This window comes from Mytilus galloprovincialis, chromosome 5, assembly GCF_965363235.1.
Source record: "Mytilus galloprovincialis chromosome 5, xbMytGall1.hap1.1, whole genome shotgun sequence".
In the NCBI taxonomy this organism is placed as follows: Eukaryota; Metazoa; Mollusca; class Bivalvia; order Mytilida; family Mytilidae; genus Mytilus; species Mytilus galloprovincialis.
In genome coordinates, this window is record NC_134842.1 from 59,616,359 (window position 1) to 59,632,609 (window position 16,251).

Below are 16,251 nucleotides of genomic sequence, written 5' to 3' on the forward strand. Positions count from 1 at the left end.
TATAACTCATATCATGGAAGTAATATTGAAAGGAATAACATCGTCGTCACTTCAAAGGTTTCATCTGCGTTACCGCTCATCTTTCGATGACTCGTTAATTGGATCAATATCTGGCATGGAAAATGATTCTCTGCATGTGATCGATCAAATCACTGACTTTTATCGGTCATTTTCGTGTTCACGGAGAATTACAAACAGACAAGTTTTTGTCGTATATACATGCGAAGTAACCCGAATAGTCCATTCCTTACATTCCGTTGATGTACGCTGCCGAATAGAATCATTCGTTCAATTTTTATTTTAGTCCAATTTTTTCCTATTTTTGGTTAGTTTGATCTTAATAGTTTAAACCAACAGCTATCACATACGAAATTGGAGAACAAGGCTGGGTCATTTTCAATTTTAATATTTACAGACAGCTAAAAAAACCATTTCTGTAAGTTAAGAAGATGATTGTACAAAAAATACGTTTGGACCCCCTTTATTTAATACGAGAAACCTAAGTCTTTCGTGTATTAGTCAATTAAAATATTCACAATTCAAAATGGTTCTATCCTTCAATTTAATTTGTTATTAAGTTCTTGATACCTAAACTAATTTGTGTAAAAATGAATTTGCCGTAAGGCAGATAGATTCAAGCCCATTTCGTCGGTTTGTAATAATTTTTGCTGTAGCTTGTTATATTAATACAAGCATTCCAAAATAAACACTTCTTAAAAAATATATATATTTACGAAAATATTATCCCCATTTTAGTTGTCCAGTTTCAATAATGTAATCAATGACATTTATGACATATACATAAATTTAGAATACTTGAAAGTAAATATCCTTTTTTTCAATCTCGATAAACTTTGCACATTTCAACAGTAAAAAAAATCTATGTCTAGATTTGCCTACATTATTTTGTTAAACATCATGTGAAACCTAAGCGATTCATCAGTATTTAACTGTTTAACTCAGGATCCGCTTTTAACCGGAAAACACTTTTAGAACAGTTTAAAACAAACAGTAAAAAGCAAAAATATGCTAAATTAAATACAATTTTCCATGCTAAACTGCTGTAGTTTGAACAATTCTCGTCCGTTTTTCAAGTTTTTTTACATCATACGACTTCATCTGAAGGTAGAGGTTTTATATGATACCGAGCGCCACCTTCTAATTAATAAACCTCGGATTTCACACAGGTACTTTATAATTACCGGACTCAATAAAATCACGTGACTGATAAGAAATTCCAGATGCCATTTAACAACCACGGTATCACAGATAGTAACCAAAGGGGTCTTACCGCTGAGACTATAATTGGATAAAATCATATGACTTTAGAACAGAGCTCTGCAGGCCGTTAATACATGCTAATTAGTCGATGTTATTCCTTTTAAATATTACTTCCATGCTCATATAGATCTCAAGTTCCTTATTAAACCATGCTGACATTTTACACTAAATAAAGATAAACCCAGAGAACGGGTTGACCACAGGAATTTATAAAAATATGTATTAACTATAATTTAATTATTAAATTCCCATGTAATGTATGTTTCTGGAATTTTGTCTTCATAAAAATATAAAACATTTTTGTGATGAACTTTTCTGGTAATATGAACATCTTCTCTATCTGTTCTTTTCAACACATGTCACTACAAAAATGGAGTTAACCTTTTTTGTTTTCTATATGTTTATTATTATTTATACACTAATGTTTCAAGGGGTTATAGAGATCAACATTGTTTTAATGATGATTTATTTTAAAGTTAAAGGAATATTCAAGTCTCTGAATAAGCCACAGAAGACAGCTGTGTTAAAGGTAATTGTTTATTATTATTACCTGTATTATGTAGCTGGAATTTGTGATTATGGCAATTTTGATTCAGATATGTTTAATAAAATGATTTGATTTATAAAAGCAATTACTGGTAAGTTTTATCTGGTTTGAAGTGGTTATGTTTTTTAAAGGGCACTAGCTGTCAAATTCATTTTCACCGATTTGACTGAAATTCTAATATTTGTTCTCCATAATATATATCAGAATATCTTGTGTATTTTAGTCTAGACACCATCAAATTAACTATCGAGATGACCTACAAATACTTCCAATGGTAAAATAACCTCATACTATTGGAATTTTTTTAGGTCTGTTTGATTTCATGTTAAAGGTTAAAAAATAAGTTAATCAACGTTTTTACCTTTATAGGAATGATTTTTTGTGGATCAAATCAATCAACTAAATGGTTCACCTTAATGTTTCACTTTCAATGTTGACATTCTTTTCCTTTTAATGTCCGAACACAACTTATGCATGCATAACCAATCCCTAGCTAATGGGTTTAATTAAAGGTCACAGGAATACGGTTATAATGAGGTCAAATTATTCATTTGCAAGTGAATAATTCATCAGCAATATTTCTTGGCTTATTTTGACAAAATTTAATCAAATAAACTGCTAATTTGAATGATTTTTCATTATTTTACGTGTTTAATGATTGAACCAAACATAATAACATTCTCATATTTATACGCCCGTTTACGGGACGTATTATGGTATACAGTTGTCCATCTGTGCGTTCTTCTTCAACATGTGGGACATTAACTAAAAATTACTTAAACCAATTTGCATAAAACTTTGGGGAATTGTTTATATCTATTGAGTGGGAGGATTTTATTTTTAGCTCACCTGGTCCGAATGAAACCTCTTGTGACTAGTTCTTTATATATGCTAGTGTAATAATAATCTAATGCATGAATCATGTATAACAATACATGTATAAGGAATTGTACATAATTTATCAAATTCTCAAATAAATATCTCTGGTTGGCAACAACTATTCTGCATGTAATTGCTGCTTTAGAAACCTATTTATAAATGTGGAGAAATGCTCTCTTCAGTTGGACTACATGTACCTGCACTGAATTTATTTTGCTTTTGGATGGTAGTCCCCATAAAATGAAGTTAATACATTGGTATGCAAAACAAGTATTATGAGTACAGAATAAGATGAAAACTCAAACAGTGTTGAAAATAATAGGGTTGGTGCCTATGCAAGATGCATACATTTATATAATCCTTACATTTTATTTTTTTATTGTCTCCCATATTTACTTTCTCTTTCATGTGCATGCAATGTCTCTTCAGTGTTCAATGGAGTTGTGCTGTATTTTATATTATTTTTATTTCATTGTTATAACAAAAACTATGTAATCATTGTATGAAATTTAAAACCCGCTAGGGTCGATCATAATTTTTATTCTTATTCTTTTACATTTGTAATAACATTGTAAAACATGAACTTAACAAAAAGAAAAAAAAATAATAACTCTATTAGGGGTTTTTGTTGTTTGTCAACAGAAAATGACAGCCCCCTATATGGGTAAATCTAAGGGTTTGCTTTGATTAAATACGTATGTTTGTCAACTTTTTGAACTCAATATATGGTCATAAATCTTAACAAGTTCGTGCTTGTGTCAATTTCTTTAATCCAGTCATGTTTTATTGTAAAAATGTTTTCCATGATTCTTGCACTTATGATATCATTCACAGTCCAAATTTCTTGACAAAAAGTCCAGTTTTCTTATGACAGAAATTTGTGACATACTACGCTGGATTTGCATTCTTGGACATTGCGTACTCGTAACCCAAAGCCTCTAAAACATACAACTATATTAAGTAGCAACTTAAATGTTCTTAATCAACTAATAGAAGTTCCTCAGAATGTTTCTTGCACAAATGTTTGAATGTCAACGTATATTTTCGTTTCCTGCTTCACCAAGTTTGTAAACTCTAGAAGTTGCCATGTTTTCTCCTCTACACCGAAGAGAGTTCAAGTGCTACCATTGGTCAAGAATCATGAATTAGGAATTTTTTACTTAAAGAAGGTCAAAGAAAAGGTTTTCTAGAAAAATAGGTATTTTCAAACTAGAAAAAAACAGTCATTTTAGAAAAAGGCTGTTGTCATCTTGAAAAATGATAAAAAAAAAATTGGCCAGCAGTTTTTTCTTAAAAGTATATAATAATGATGCTTCATGCTAATTTTCATGCTCAATTTTTCATCATTTGCACAATTCCTTTGATTTTGCTTGCTAATATCTTCCCCTATAAGAACAAAAAAACAAAGTTTTTTTAGTTATTGTCCTTGGATAGATAATTATAATATATGTACAACACAAGGGATATTGGATTTTTTGTGGGGTCCATTTGCTTGAACTAGTACACATTATTGTTTATAGTCCAGTTTAAGCCTCCTGCCTTGTGCAGGATTTTTTCACTGTGTTGAAGACCCATTGGTGGCCTTCTGCTGTTTTCTGGTCTTTGGTTAGGTTGTTGTCTCTTTGACATATTCCCAGTTTCCATTCTCTATTCTATATTGCTTAATATATGGCAAATGCCTTTTCTGGCTGCCTTTCAAGCTCTGATTGATCTTTAATGCAAAGCCATTTGTGAATATTTTTTTATATTGTAGGTGTTAATGAGCAAAGATTATGTTTTGATTAAAGGCTATCCTGGCACAGGTAAGGCTATATAAGGTAATCAATGATATATATACATGTAAACAATAATAGTATTCTATTTAGACATTTGCAAATCAGTGGTTCCGATATTTATTGGATCTGGTGCAATATTAGCCACATTTGTTGTAAATGATCAGGGCATTATTTAGTGTTACATGTTTTATATATCGTCGCTGGGCTTTCAAAATGTTGTAAATTACAAATTTTTCAAGAAAAAAATATCTCACAAACAGGCTTTGAAAATTTTGACAAAATGCATGCTTCCAATATGTTGTATGTGAACTTGAACATTTTTGTGAATAGCAGTGAAATAAAAACGTTGACATTTCTGGATTATCTGAGAACTTAAATTCTTCTCACAGAAATAAAGAAATGTATAATTATTTTATTCCCAAAGCCATTATACAACAATTTTCAAGTTTTCATACAACATTTTGTAAGAAAACTTGACAAACAAATGACATTGGCAATTTTGTAATATGTCTTATTTCAAACAGTTTGATTGGTCTAACTGTATGCTATTTTGTAATACCAAAGATTTCCTCCCGCCCAGACCATTGGTGTCAAAAAGTATTTATACGACATTTTGGAAGCCCAGCGACGATATATTCTATTGATAGCTACATTGATAGTGATTGTCCAGTTACACACTTTACATATCCTCTAGATATTCAGATATCAATATTTTCCCATAAAACTATATGACAGTCTGTTTGAGTGTCTCCAAATTAAATGTCCTGTTTTACCCTTTTATTTAATTTTGCTTTTAATCTTATCAAGTTTTGTCTCATATCTTGAACACTGCTATAGATGGAGAAAATCTGATGGAGCAAAAATGTTCATAATAATGAGATATACCTCTTGTCCCTTTACATAAACTGTCCAGGGACGCTTCCAGAATATATGAAAGAGGGGACCTGGAATATAATGTTTAGCTTAAAACATAAAATAATAGTGAAATGCACTAATGTAAAGGTTCCTGACTTGGAGCATGTATATTTTATTATACCCCACTTTGAAAAAAAGGGGGGTATACTGTTTTACCTCTGTCTGTCCTTCCGTCAGTCCGTCAGTCTGTCCGTCCCATGAATATTTTTCATCACATTTTTCTCAGGAACTACACTACCAGGATTTCTGAAATTTGGTTTCAGGCGTGATATAAGTCAGCTATACCGTGTGATGCGTTTTCAGATTCATCACTCAACAACTTCCTGTTTACCGAACACTTGTTTGATTTTACACATGATAGCCAAGTTGAAAATTTTTCGTCACATTTTTCTCAGGAACTACAATACAAGGATTTCTGAAATTTGGTTTAAGGGTTAATATAAGTCAGCTATACTGTGTGATGCGTTTTCAGATTCATTACTCGACAACTTCCTGTTTACCGAACACTTGCATATTTTTACACAATTAATATTATCCACTTGCGGCGGGGGTATCATCAGTGAGCAGTAGCTCGCAGTTTCACTTGTTGGACCTTATATTTTATAGTTAAAGTGTCAGGGTTTGATATTTTATGCCTTATTTATTATGCCCCTTTTATGGGCATTATGTTTTCTGGTCTGTTCTTCTGTCTGTTCGTTAGTCCTTTCGTTGGTCCGTCTGTCCTGCATCAGGTTTTTGGTCGAGGTAGTTTTTGATGAAGTTGAAGTCCAATCAACTTGAAACTTAGTACACATATTCCCTATGATATAATCTTTCTAATATTAATGCCAAATTAGAGTTTTTACCCCATTTTCACGGTCCACTGAACATAGAAAATGATAGGGAGGATGGGGCATCCGTGTACTAGGGACACATTCTTGTTTATGCTGAATTCTCTCCATTAATTGTCTATGATATATTGAAATGATTGGATGGATCTTAACACCAATTGACCAATAATGAGAAATTTCAAATTCTAGGGTATAAGGGGTTACTTTACATTTCAATAGTCCTAGTTGAGGATTTTATGAACTGGAGGTTCCGGTACCCTTGTATGGGGAAGGTCAGAAGCTCCTGGATTTCAACAATTTAGCATCAAATTATGAAATATTATAAGAGACTCCATGATAGACAAATTGTTGAAAATAGTCTGCCTTTGGATCATTCAAATTATGTATTGATTAACATGTGGATATCAAATCTTTGGAAGAAGTTGTAAATTCAGTGAAAGGTTATATGAAACGGGCTTAAAGAATGAAAAATAAATCTTTAACGATAGCTTTTTCTTAACTTTTGATATATATACCCATTTTGTTAAAATATTCCTTTTCACTGTTTTTGGTCTTTTGGAAAATGTTGTTTGTACTGTGTTTAAACCCCTTTACCAAGAAATTTGCTTTGCATTCACACATATAAAAATTGCGGTTTTTATCCAATGCAATCATAGGTTTGAACGTTGTTCTCAATTTAGTAGATATAAAAAAATGTGGTATGAGTGTCAATGAGACAACTCTCCATCCAAGTCACAATTTATAAAAGTAAACCATTATATATATAGGTCAAAGTACGGTCTTCAACAGAGAGCCTTGGCTCACACTGAACAGCAAGCTATAAAGGGCCCCAAAAATTACTAGGGTAAAACCATTCATATGGGAAAACCAACGGTCTAATCTATTTAAAAAACGAGAAGCGAGAAATACTTAAGAACCACATCAACAAACTACAACAACTGAACATCAGATTTTTGACTTAGGACAGGTGCAAACAATTGCAGCGGGTTTAAACATTTTAATGGTACCAAACATTCACCCTTATCTGAAACAATAGTGTAACATTGTATTTATAATACCCCGTTCTAGATAGTCAAATCTGACCCCTTCCAATGCAAGGCGAACAAAAATGAACCCCATTTTAGACATTAGCTGAAATTGCAACCCCAATTGTGGGAATATACCCTGTATCATATAAATAGTGAGTACGGCCATGTGGAAGTGTCGCACAAAACAACCATTTCATGTACAGATCACCTAAACCTTTTTGGTTGTTTAAAAAAGGTGTCCAAGTCACCCATCGGATGGGGGAATTAGTATAAAAAGAAATCAGAGTATGTGTTTAATTAATGAATATGATAAATTGCCATATTCAATACAAAATAGCAGATTACAATAGTTTTTTTGTTGTTTTTTTTTTTGTTTGGAAAAGGGGGGGGGGGGGCATACACCAATTACACCCTTACCTGGACCTGCCCCTGCTGTCAAAAGATTTCTGACAGGAGGTACCATCTTTTGGTATGTATAAAACTCACCCATGCATAGTACACACACCCCTTTTCACCCTTGAAACTTAAGGATAAAGTTTCATCTCCATGCTTTACACGCAGGGACTCACTAAAATATGTCCATTGAAAATTTAAAAAAAAAATTGGACAAATTTAACTGTCCTGTTTGATTAAGGGATAATGAAAACATTGTTGCAGAATAAGTAACTTGGCAAACAATGATTGATTTTTAGCTCACCTGGCCCAAAAGGCCAAGTGAGCTTTTCTCATCATTTAGCGTTAGACGTCATCATCTGTTAGCTTTTACAAAAATCTTTTCCTCTGAAACTACTGGACAAAATGAAACCAAACTTGGCCTAAATCATCCTTAGGGTATTTAGTTTGAAAAAATTATCTGATGACACGGCCAATCAACCAAGATGGCAATCATGGCTTAAAATAGAACATGGGGTGATATACAGTTTTTGGCCATTAGCTCTGAAAACTAAAGCTTTTAGAGCAAATCTGACAAGGGGTAAAAATGTTCACCAGGTATCTACTATGATATTTTCTGAGGCATCAACTGGTTGCTGGCTGTAAATTTGTTCTTTGCAGTTTTTATGCCCCATTTATGGGCATTATGTTTTCTGATCTGTGCGTCCGTTTGTCAGTTTGTTCGTCTGTCCCGCTTTAGGTTAAAGTTTTTGGTTGAGGTAGTTTTTGACGAAGTTGAAGTCCAATCAAATTGAAACTTAGTAAAAATGTTCCTTATGATATGATCTTTATAATTTTAATGCCAAATTAGAGTTTTAACCCAACTTTCACAATCCACTGAACATAGAAAATAATAGTGCGAATGGGGAAATGTGTACTAGGGACACATTCTTGTTGGTTATTATCTCGAATATTATAATAGCTAGAGATCAACTGTAAACTGCAAAACTGTACAGCAAAGTAAGATCTACAAATATTAGTAATCATGACCAAAATGGTCAATTGACCCCATAAAGAGTTATTCTCCTTCACAATTTTTCGTACCTTTTTGAAAGTTTTTACAAAAGTCTTCTTCTTTAAAAATACTGGGTAAATTAGAAACCAAACTTGGTCTTAATCATCCTTACGGTTATTTGTTTTAAAAATGTATCTTATGACCCTAATCCGATTAATAAAGATGGATGCAATAGCTACAAATTAAATAGAACATGGGGGTAAAATACAGTTTTTGGCTTATATCAATGAAACTAAAGTATTTACAGCAAATCCGACATGGAATAATAAGAAAAATGTCATCAGGTCAACATCTATCAGCCCTGAAATTTTCAGACGCATCAATAATATTAAAGTCACAAGACATTTGATCACCTGGTACTACAAAAGTTAAAAAAATGGTGGTCACTATCATCAAAAGGGTGTGTTTCATTCAATTTTCATACATTGATATTATTTTGGCTCTCAATAATGACTTAACTTCAGTATGTACACTTGAGAGATTTGGCCTTGAAAATACCGTTATTTTCACTTATTTGTCTATTAAAACATAATGACAATTAAAGAAAAAATTCCACCTGCTCTATTCTAAAAAGATTTTGTGTGTACTAAGTTTGACTTTTATCCCAAAATATATAGAAAATTCTGCTCATTCTCTCCTGGTAACCACAAACATAACATACTAGGGACACATTCTTGTTGGTTATTATCTCGAATATTATAATAGCTAGAGATCAACTGTAAACTGATCTTAGATGCATGATTGTTTTATTAGTTGTTAGTGGCTTTGAACTAGCTGTCAGATAACTGTGAGTACTCTCAGATCTGTTCATTGCGTCTTTTTGTGTCAGGATGTATAAGTACCTGGCCATGTCTACTTGTATTTTTGTTCATCTGATGAGTTAAGCCTTTTTCAACTGATTTTTATAGTTCGTTCTTATGTTGTACTGTTATACCACTGTCCCAGGTTAGGGGAAGGGTTGGGATCCCGCTAACATGTTTAACCCCGCCACATTATTTATGTATGTGCCTGTCCCAAGTCAGGAGCCTGTAATTCAGTGGTTGTCTTTTGTTTATGTGTTACATATTTGTTTTTCGTTCATTTTTTTACATAAATAAGGCCGTTAGTTTTCTCGTTTGAATTGTTTTACATTGTCTTATCAGGGCCTTTTATAGCTGACTATGCGGTATGGGCTTTGCTCATTGTTGAAGGCCGTACGGTGACCTGTAGTTGTTAATGTCTGTGTCATTTTGGTCTTTTGTGGATAGTTGTCTCATTGGCAATCATACCACATCTTTTTTATATAAGGTCCCAGAGAGCTTCAGAGAAGAGTAAATTACACCTTTATTTACCGGTAATTGACCAAATCACTCATTTCTACTGAAAATTTCAATAAGATTTTTTTCAGACAGTATATTTTAAGTCTTATCTTTCACCTAAATACAAACAAATAGTGAAAATAAAAATAAAAATAAAAAGGCAAAGAAAGAAAATATGAAAAAAAAACACTGAAATTAAAGGGAACTATATTTGGGGCCAATGAAAATTGGAGGTAGATAACTGTGTCCTTGGACCATTTATCCTGCCAAACTGAAATAAAACTAATACTTTTAAATAAAGCTTATAAATACTAACAATGAACACTGCCCTTTCCTGGATCTTGATATCTATATCTTTAACAAGAAGCTTAATACCAACATTTATGATAAAAGATTTGATTTTGCATTTCCTATTGTTAATTATTCATTTTAACAAAAGCTCACTTAGCCCTTCGGGCCAGGTGAGCTTTTCTCATCACTTGGTGTCCGGCGTCGACGTCATTAACTTTTTACATTTTGAACTTCTTCTAGAGAACCACAGTGAATGGAATGAAACCAAACATGGCATGAATGTTTAGTATGAGGTGCTGACCAAGTGTTGTTACTTTATAGCCGTTCCATTATCCAAGATGGGGGCCAGCAGGGGACTTAGTTTAACATAAGACCCTATAGGAAATGCATACAAATGACTTCTTTTAGAGAACTACTGAATGGAACAAAACCAAACATAGCCTGAATGTTCCTTATGAGGTGCTGACCAAGTGTTGTTACTTTGTAGCCGATCAATCATCCAAGATGGCAGCCAGCAGGGGACTTAGTTTAACATAGGACCCTATGTGAAATGCATACAAATGACTTCTTCTAGAGCACCACGGAATGGAATGAAACCAAACATAGCATGAATGTTACTGATGAGGTGCTGATTAAGTGTTGTTTCTTTGTAGCTGATCCATCATCTAAGATGGCAACCAGAGCGGGACTTAGTTTAACATAGGACCTTACGTGAAATACATACAAATGACTTCTTCTAGAGCACCACTGAATGGAATGAAACCAAACATAGCATGAATGTTCCTTATGAGGTGCTGACCAAGTGTTGTTGTGTTGTAGCCGATCAATCATCCAAGATGGCCGCCTGCAGGGGACTTAGTTTAACATAAGACCCTATCGGAAATACATAGAAATGTCTTCTTTTAGAGAACTATTAAATGGAATAAAATCAAACATAGTATGAATTTTCCTAATGAGATGCTGACCAAGTGTTGTTACTTTGTCACTGATCCAACATCCAAGATTGCCGCCCGTGGGGGGGGCTTAGTTTAACATAGGACCCTATGGGAAATGCATACAAATGACTTCTTTTAGAGAACCACTGAATGGTATGAAACCAAACATAGCATGAATGTTTCTTATTAGATGCTGACCAAGTGTTGTTACTTTTTAGCCAATCCATCATCCAAGATGGGTATGACAAGATGGCCACTAGAGTAGTTGTGAGCTAATTTAGCTCTGCAGTTTTTTGGCATTTTGATGTGATTTTAGAGTGTTAACATAAACAGAAAATATATGTGCATGTTCAGTTTTTGATGGACTATCTGTTTCTGGACTTAATTGTGAAAAATATTTTCATTTGAAAAAGATACAGAGGATATAAACTTTTTAGTGTGCAAAATTGGATTTAATTTCATTAGTATCCATTGTTATCCATTACTACCACAGTATGTCTCTAGGCAAAAACCAGGCAGGTGTTAAGACTGTACAATCATTGTTAGCTGCCAAAAAACCTGGAGGCAACAAAGATCAACAAGAAAAACCACCAAAGCGAGACAAACGAACCCATTCAGATGTGTCTGAGGAAAGTATTGACAACATTGACATTATGAGCATTCACTCAGACCTAAAAGATATTAAAAAATCCCTTCAGGACACAGTGATCAAATCTGATTTAGAGTCGTTAGTCAAACAAAGTGACTTAAAAGAACTTGTTACAAGTATTGTTAGTCAATTATTGAATACACTAAAAGATTCTATCACTGCAGAATTCAATAGTAAGTTAAGAGAAAAAACAGGACAGTTGCAAGACAATGTTGATTCTCTAAACTTGGAAAATCACCTTCTGAAGGAGAAACTAAGGGAAAAAGAAATTAAGATAAAGGAGTTGGATGAAAAAGTGGAGGATTGTAATTTAAGAAGTGTGGATGCTTTGAAATCTGCAAATTACAATGAGCAGTATTCAAGGAAGCACAACATTCGCATTGTGAACTATCCAGAAAAAAACAATGAACATCTACATGCTGAATTTATCAACCTTGTCAAAAAAGACTTGAAGATTAATTTGGAGCCTACTGATTTAATTGCCATACATCGCATTCCTGGAAAAGATGGGGCAATACGACCAATCATTGCCAAAGTAAGAAACACAGATACGAAAATTAAGATCATGAGGAGCAAAAAAGGATTGAAAAAAGATATAAAATTCCATGATGATATCACCCAGAAGAACTTAGGACTGATGTCAAGACTTAACCTAACTGGGAAACTAGAGAATGTTTGGTTTTATAACTGTAGTGTTTATGGGAAGCTCCAGAACAGTAAAAGTGGTAACCAAAGAATAAAGTTTGACTTGTTTGACAATATAGAAGAGAAAATTAGAAAGAAAACAACTTCATGAGTTGTTTTGAAATACTGATCTTAAGAAGGGAGATAACTCTAACTCTTTTTTAAATTGTAAAAATGTTGGTCTCATCTGTTTATGTTACATTTTCATTCCATTGTATATGAGCATAGTTGAAAGTTTTGATGATAAGGGAGATAATTCAATATATTTTTCAAGATAACAAACAGGTGTTTCCCCCTTCAATTCAAGTTACTTTTACCAGGCAAGACCTCTGTGACTTCAATAAATAAATAAAGAAGCAATCAATTCATTCCTTGCTTTAAATCACTATAAGACTACAAAATTATTTTTTATTTTTTATTTAACTTTGAGTAAGATAATCTTCAAGTCTATGTTGATACATTTTTTTTTCTGTTGTGTTTTTTTTTTTATTAACTTTTAAATATTATACGGTTCATAATTTACGCCAATACTGTGAAACCAATCTGATGTGTTTTGTACATTATCACCAGTGTCATTTTATTGTATGTGTGTTGTGTGTATGTGATTACAATATGTACTTTATTACTGTTTTACAATTAACTTATTTGCTCTCCGGTTTATGTTCTATCTGTTATATATACATAACCTATGGGAATAGATAATAATATTACTATACTATCTATGAATGTAAGGGGTTTATTTTCTAATAAAAAGAAAAGATTGGATGTCTTTGATTGGGCAAAGGGCAAACATGCTTCAATTATATGTTTTCAAGAAACACATAGCAGTAAAGATGTTGAAAAAATATGGGAAGAAGAATGGGGCAATACTTGCATTTTTTGTCATCATAACAATAGAAGCGCTGGAGTTAGTATCATGTTTAAAAAGGGTTTAGATTTTACTATTCATGACACTAAATTTGACCAGAATGGTCGTTATATTGTTATTGATATCACTTTATTTGAACAGAGATTGACTTTAGTATGTCTTTATGGATATAATACGGATGAACCATTATTGTTTGATGATATATTATATAAAATAGCATTGTATGCTAATACTAGTATTTTATTATGTGGTGATTGGAATGTTGTCCAGGACTGCAATTTAGATACATATAACATTTTACATAAAAGAAATCCCAAATCTCGTGAAAAGATTGAAGAAATTATTGAAAAATTAGAATTATTAGATCCTTGGCGAACATGTCACCCTACTGACAGAAAATTTACTTGGCGTCAACCATCTCCTATTAAACAAAGTCGACTAGACTATTTCTTAGTCACTGAGGACATATATTCTCTTATGAAGAACACGAAGATTATACCCGGTTATAAGACAGATCATTCTGCCATTGTCTTTACTTTTTCTGCCAGTCTTGCTAAGCGGGGAAAGGGGTATTGGAAATTTAATTCACAACTTGTAAGAGATGTTGAGTATGTTGAGAAAATTAAGACATGTATAAAAGACACTATTTCTGAGTATTATCTTTCAGGTGACATTCAAAATTGTCTCGATGTTAAACTTACATGTAATGATCAATTATTTTTTGAAATCCTGAAGATGAAGATCAGGACTTTGTCCATTTCTTATAGTATTGAAAAAAATAGAGAGGATAGAGAACATACATCTAAGCTTGAAAAAGAGGTTGAACAATTAGAAAATATTATGAATATGTCACCAAATGTTAATGTTCAAGCTACTTTATATGAGAAGAAACTAGAGCTAGAAAATAAAAGGGAACAAAAGATTGAAGGTTTACTCCTCAGATCAAGAGCAAACTGGCATGAAAATGGAGAAAAATGCTCTGAATACTTTTGCAAATTAGAGAAGAGTAATTTCATTAAAAAGACAATGGCTGAATTGATTGATGACCAAGGTAAACATATTTCTGAACAGTCAAGCATTCTTTTTGAACAACAGAAATTTTATAAAACTCTGTATTCAAGCAGAAGATCTGACAGGGAAGACAACTCTTTTTATAACCATAATGTTAAACTCACACAGGAACAAAGTGATCTGTGTGAGGGTAACTTGACATTTGATGAATGTGCTCTGGCACTGAAACATATGACAAATGGTAAGAGTCCTGGTTCCGATGGATTTACAGTTGATTTTTATAAATTTTTTTGGAGAGATCTCGGTCCATTTGTATATCGATCTTTATATTTTGGGTATGAGCATAGAAATTTTTCTAGTTTTCAATATCAGAGTGTCATTACTTGCCTTCCAAAAGATGGAAAAGATAGGAGATATATGAGTAATTGGCGACCCATCAGTTTACTGAATACTGACATTAAAATAGCTTCAGCAGCTATAGCTAACAGACTCAAACCATTATTGCCATTTATTATAAGTGACACTCAGAACGGGTTTATTAAAGATAGGTTCATTGGGGAAAACATTCGCTTATTATATGATCTTATGCACTATCTGGAAGAGCATAATATGACTGGTTTACTGTTACTTGTTGATTTTGAGAAAGCATTTGATTCTGTTGAGTGGGATTTTCTAGTAAAAGCTCTAAAAAGCTTTAATTTCGGACCATCTATATGCAAATGGTTTGAGACTCTCTATTCAGAAGCTAAAAGCTGTGTAATAAATAATGGTAATTTGTCAAGTTTCTTCAATCTTGAGCGAGGCTGTAGACAAGGTGACCCCTTATCCCCATATTTATTTATTATAGGTGTTGAATTATTAGCTCTAAAACTAAAATCTACATCTGACATCCATGGTATTCCTATTCACAACAAAGAATTATTGTTGAGCCAGTATGCTGATGACACATTTCTTGTTTTAGATGGAAAGGAAAAATCTTTAGAGGAGACTTTAAAATGTTTTGATTCTTTTAAAAGGGTCTCTGGGCTTAAAATGAATACATCCAAGACCAAAGCTGTTTGGATTGGAACCAAAAAATATTCAGACCATATACTTTGTCCTAATTATAATCTTCAATGGACAAAGTCAAATTTCAAACTTTTAGGAATAGATTTTTCATTAGATTTACAAGCTATGTTAGATATAAATTTCACAAAAAAAATCAAGGAAATGTCATCAATACTTAAGGCTTGGGAACACAGAAAACTTACATTACTTGGTAAAATTACTGTTGTAAAGACTCTGGCATTACCAAAGATAATTCATTTGCTCACAGCTTTACCAAATCTATCCCAGATTAAAATTAAAGAGTTAAATACTCTCTTTTATAACTTTATTTGGAATGGGAAATTAGAACGTATAAAACGCAATACACTTATTGGGGATTTTATGCAGGGAGGTTTGAACATGGTGCATTTGTCATCTTTTAGTACATATCTAAAAATAAGCTGGGTCAGAAGACTTCTTTTGAATTTAGAGGGATCATGGCAGACATTATTACTGTCTGAATTAACCAAATTTGGTGGTGACAGAGTCTTTTCTTTACAAAAAGAAAAACTGCTAGAAATTCATGGCTATGTTAAGAATCCTTTTTGGAAAGATGTTTTATTTTGCTTACATACTGCAAAGCCTTATACTAAGGCTTGTACAAATGATATATTATCGCTAGATATTTTAAATTTTGTGCCACTTTCAGATTACACTATTTATATGCAATGGAAGGACTTTGGTGTACAGTATATAAAAGACATTGTAAATGGTCAAAACAAAGACT

At 32.7% G+C, this 16,251-nt stretch overlaps 1 protein-coding gene across 3 annotated transcripts in view; it reads left to right on the plus strand.

Moving 5' to 3' along the window:
- The window catches only part of LOC143076153 (DNA replication ATP-dependent helicase/nuclease DNA2-like), a 197,584-nt gene that overhangs the window by 116,002 nt on the left and 65,331 nt on the right, over positions 1–16,251 (plus strand). For all 3 annotated transcript variants that reach the window (XM_076251829.1, XM_076251830.1, XM_076251831.1), the window contains 2 exons: positions 1,758–1,810; positions 4,461–4,509. In XM_076251829.1, coding sequence (XP_076107944.1) covers positions 1,758–1,810; positions 4,461–4,509 — 102 coding nt within the window. The remainder of the gene's footprint in view (positions 1–1,757; positions 1,811–4,460; positions 4,510–16,251) is intronic.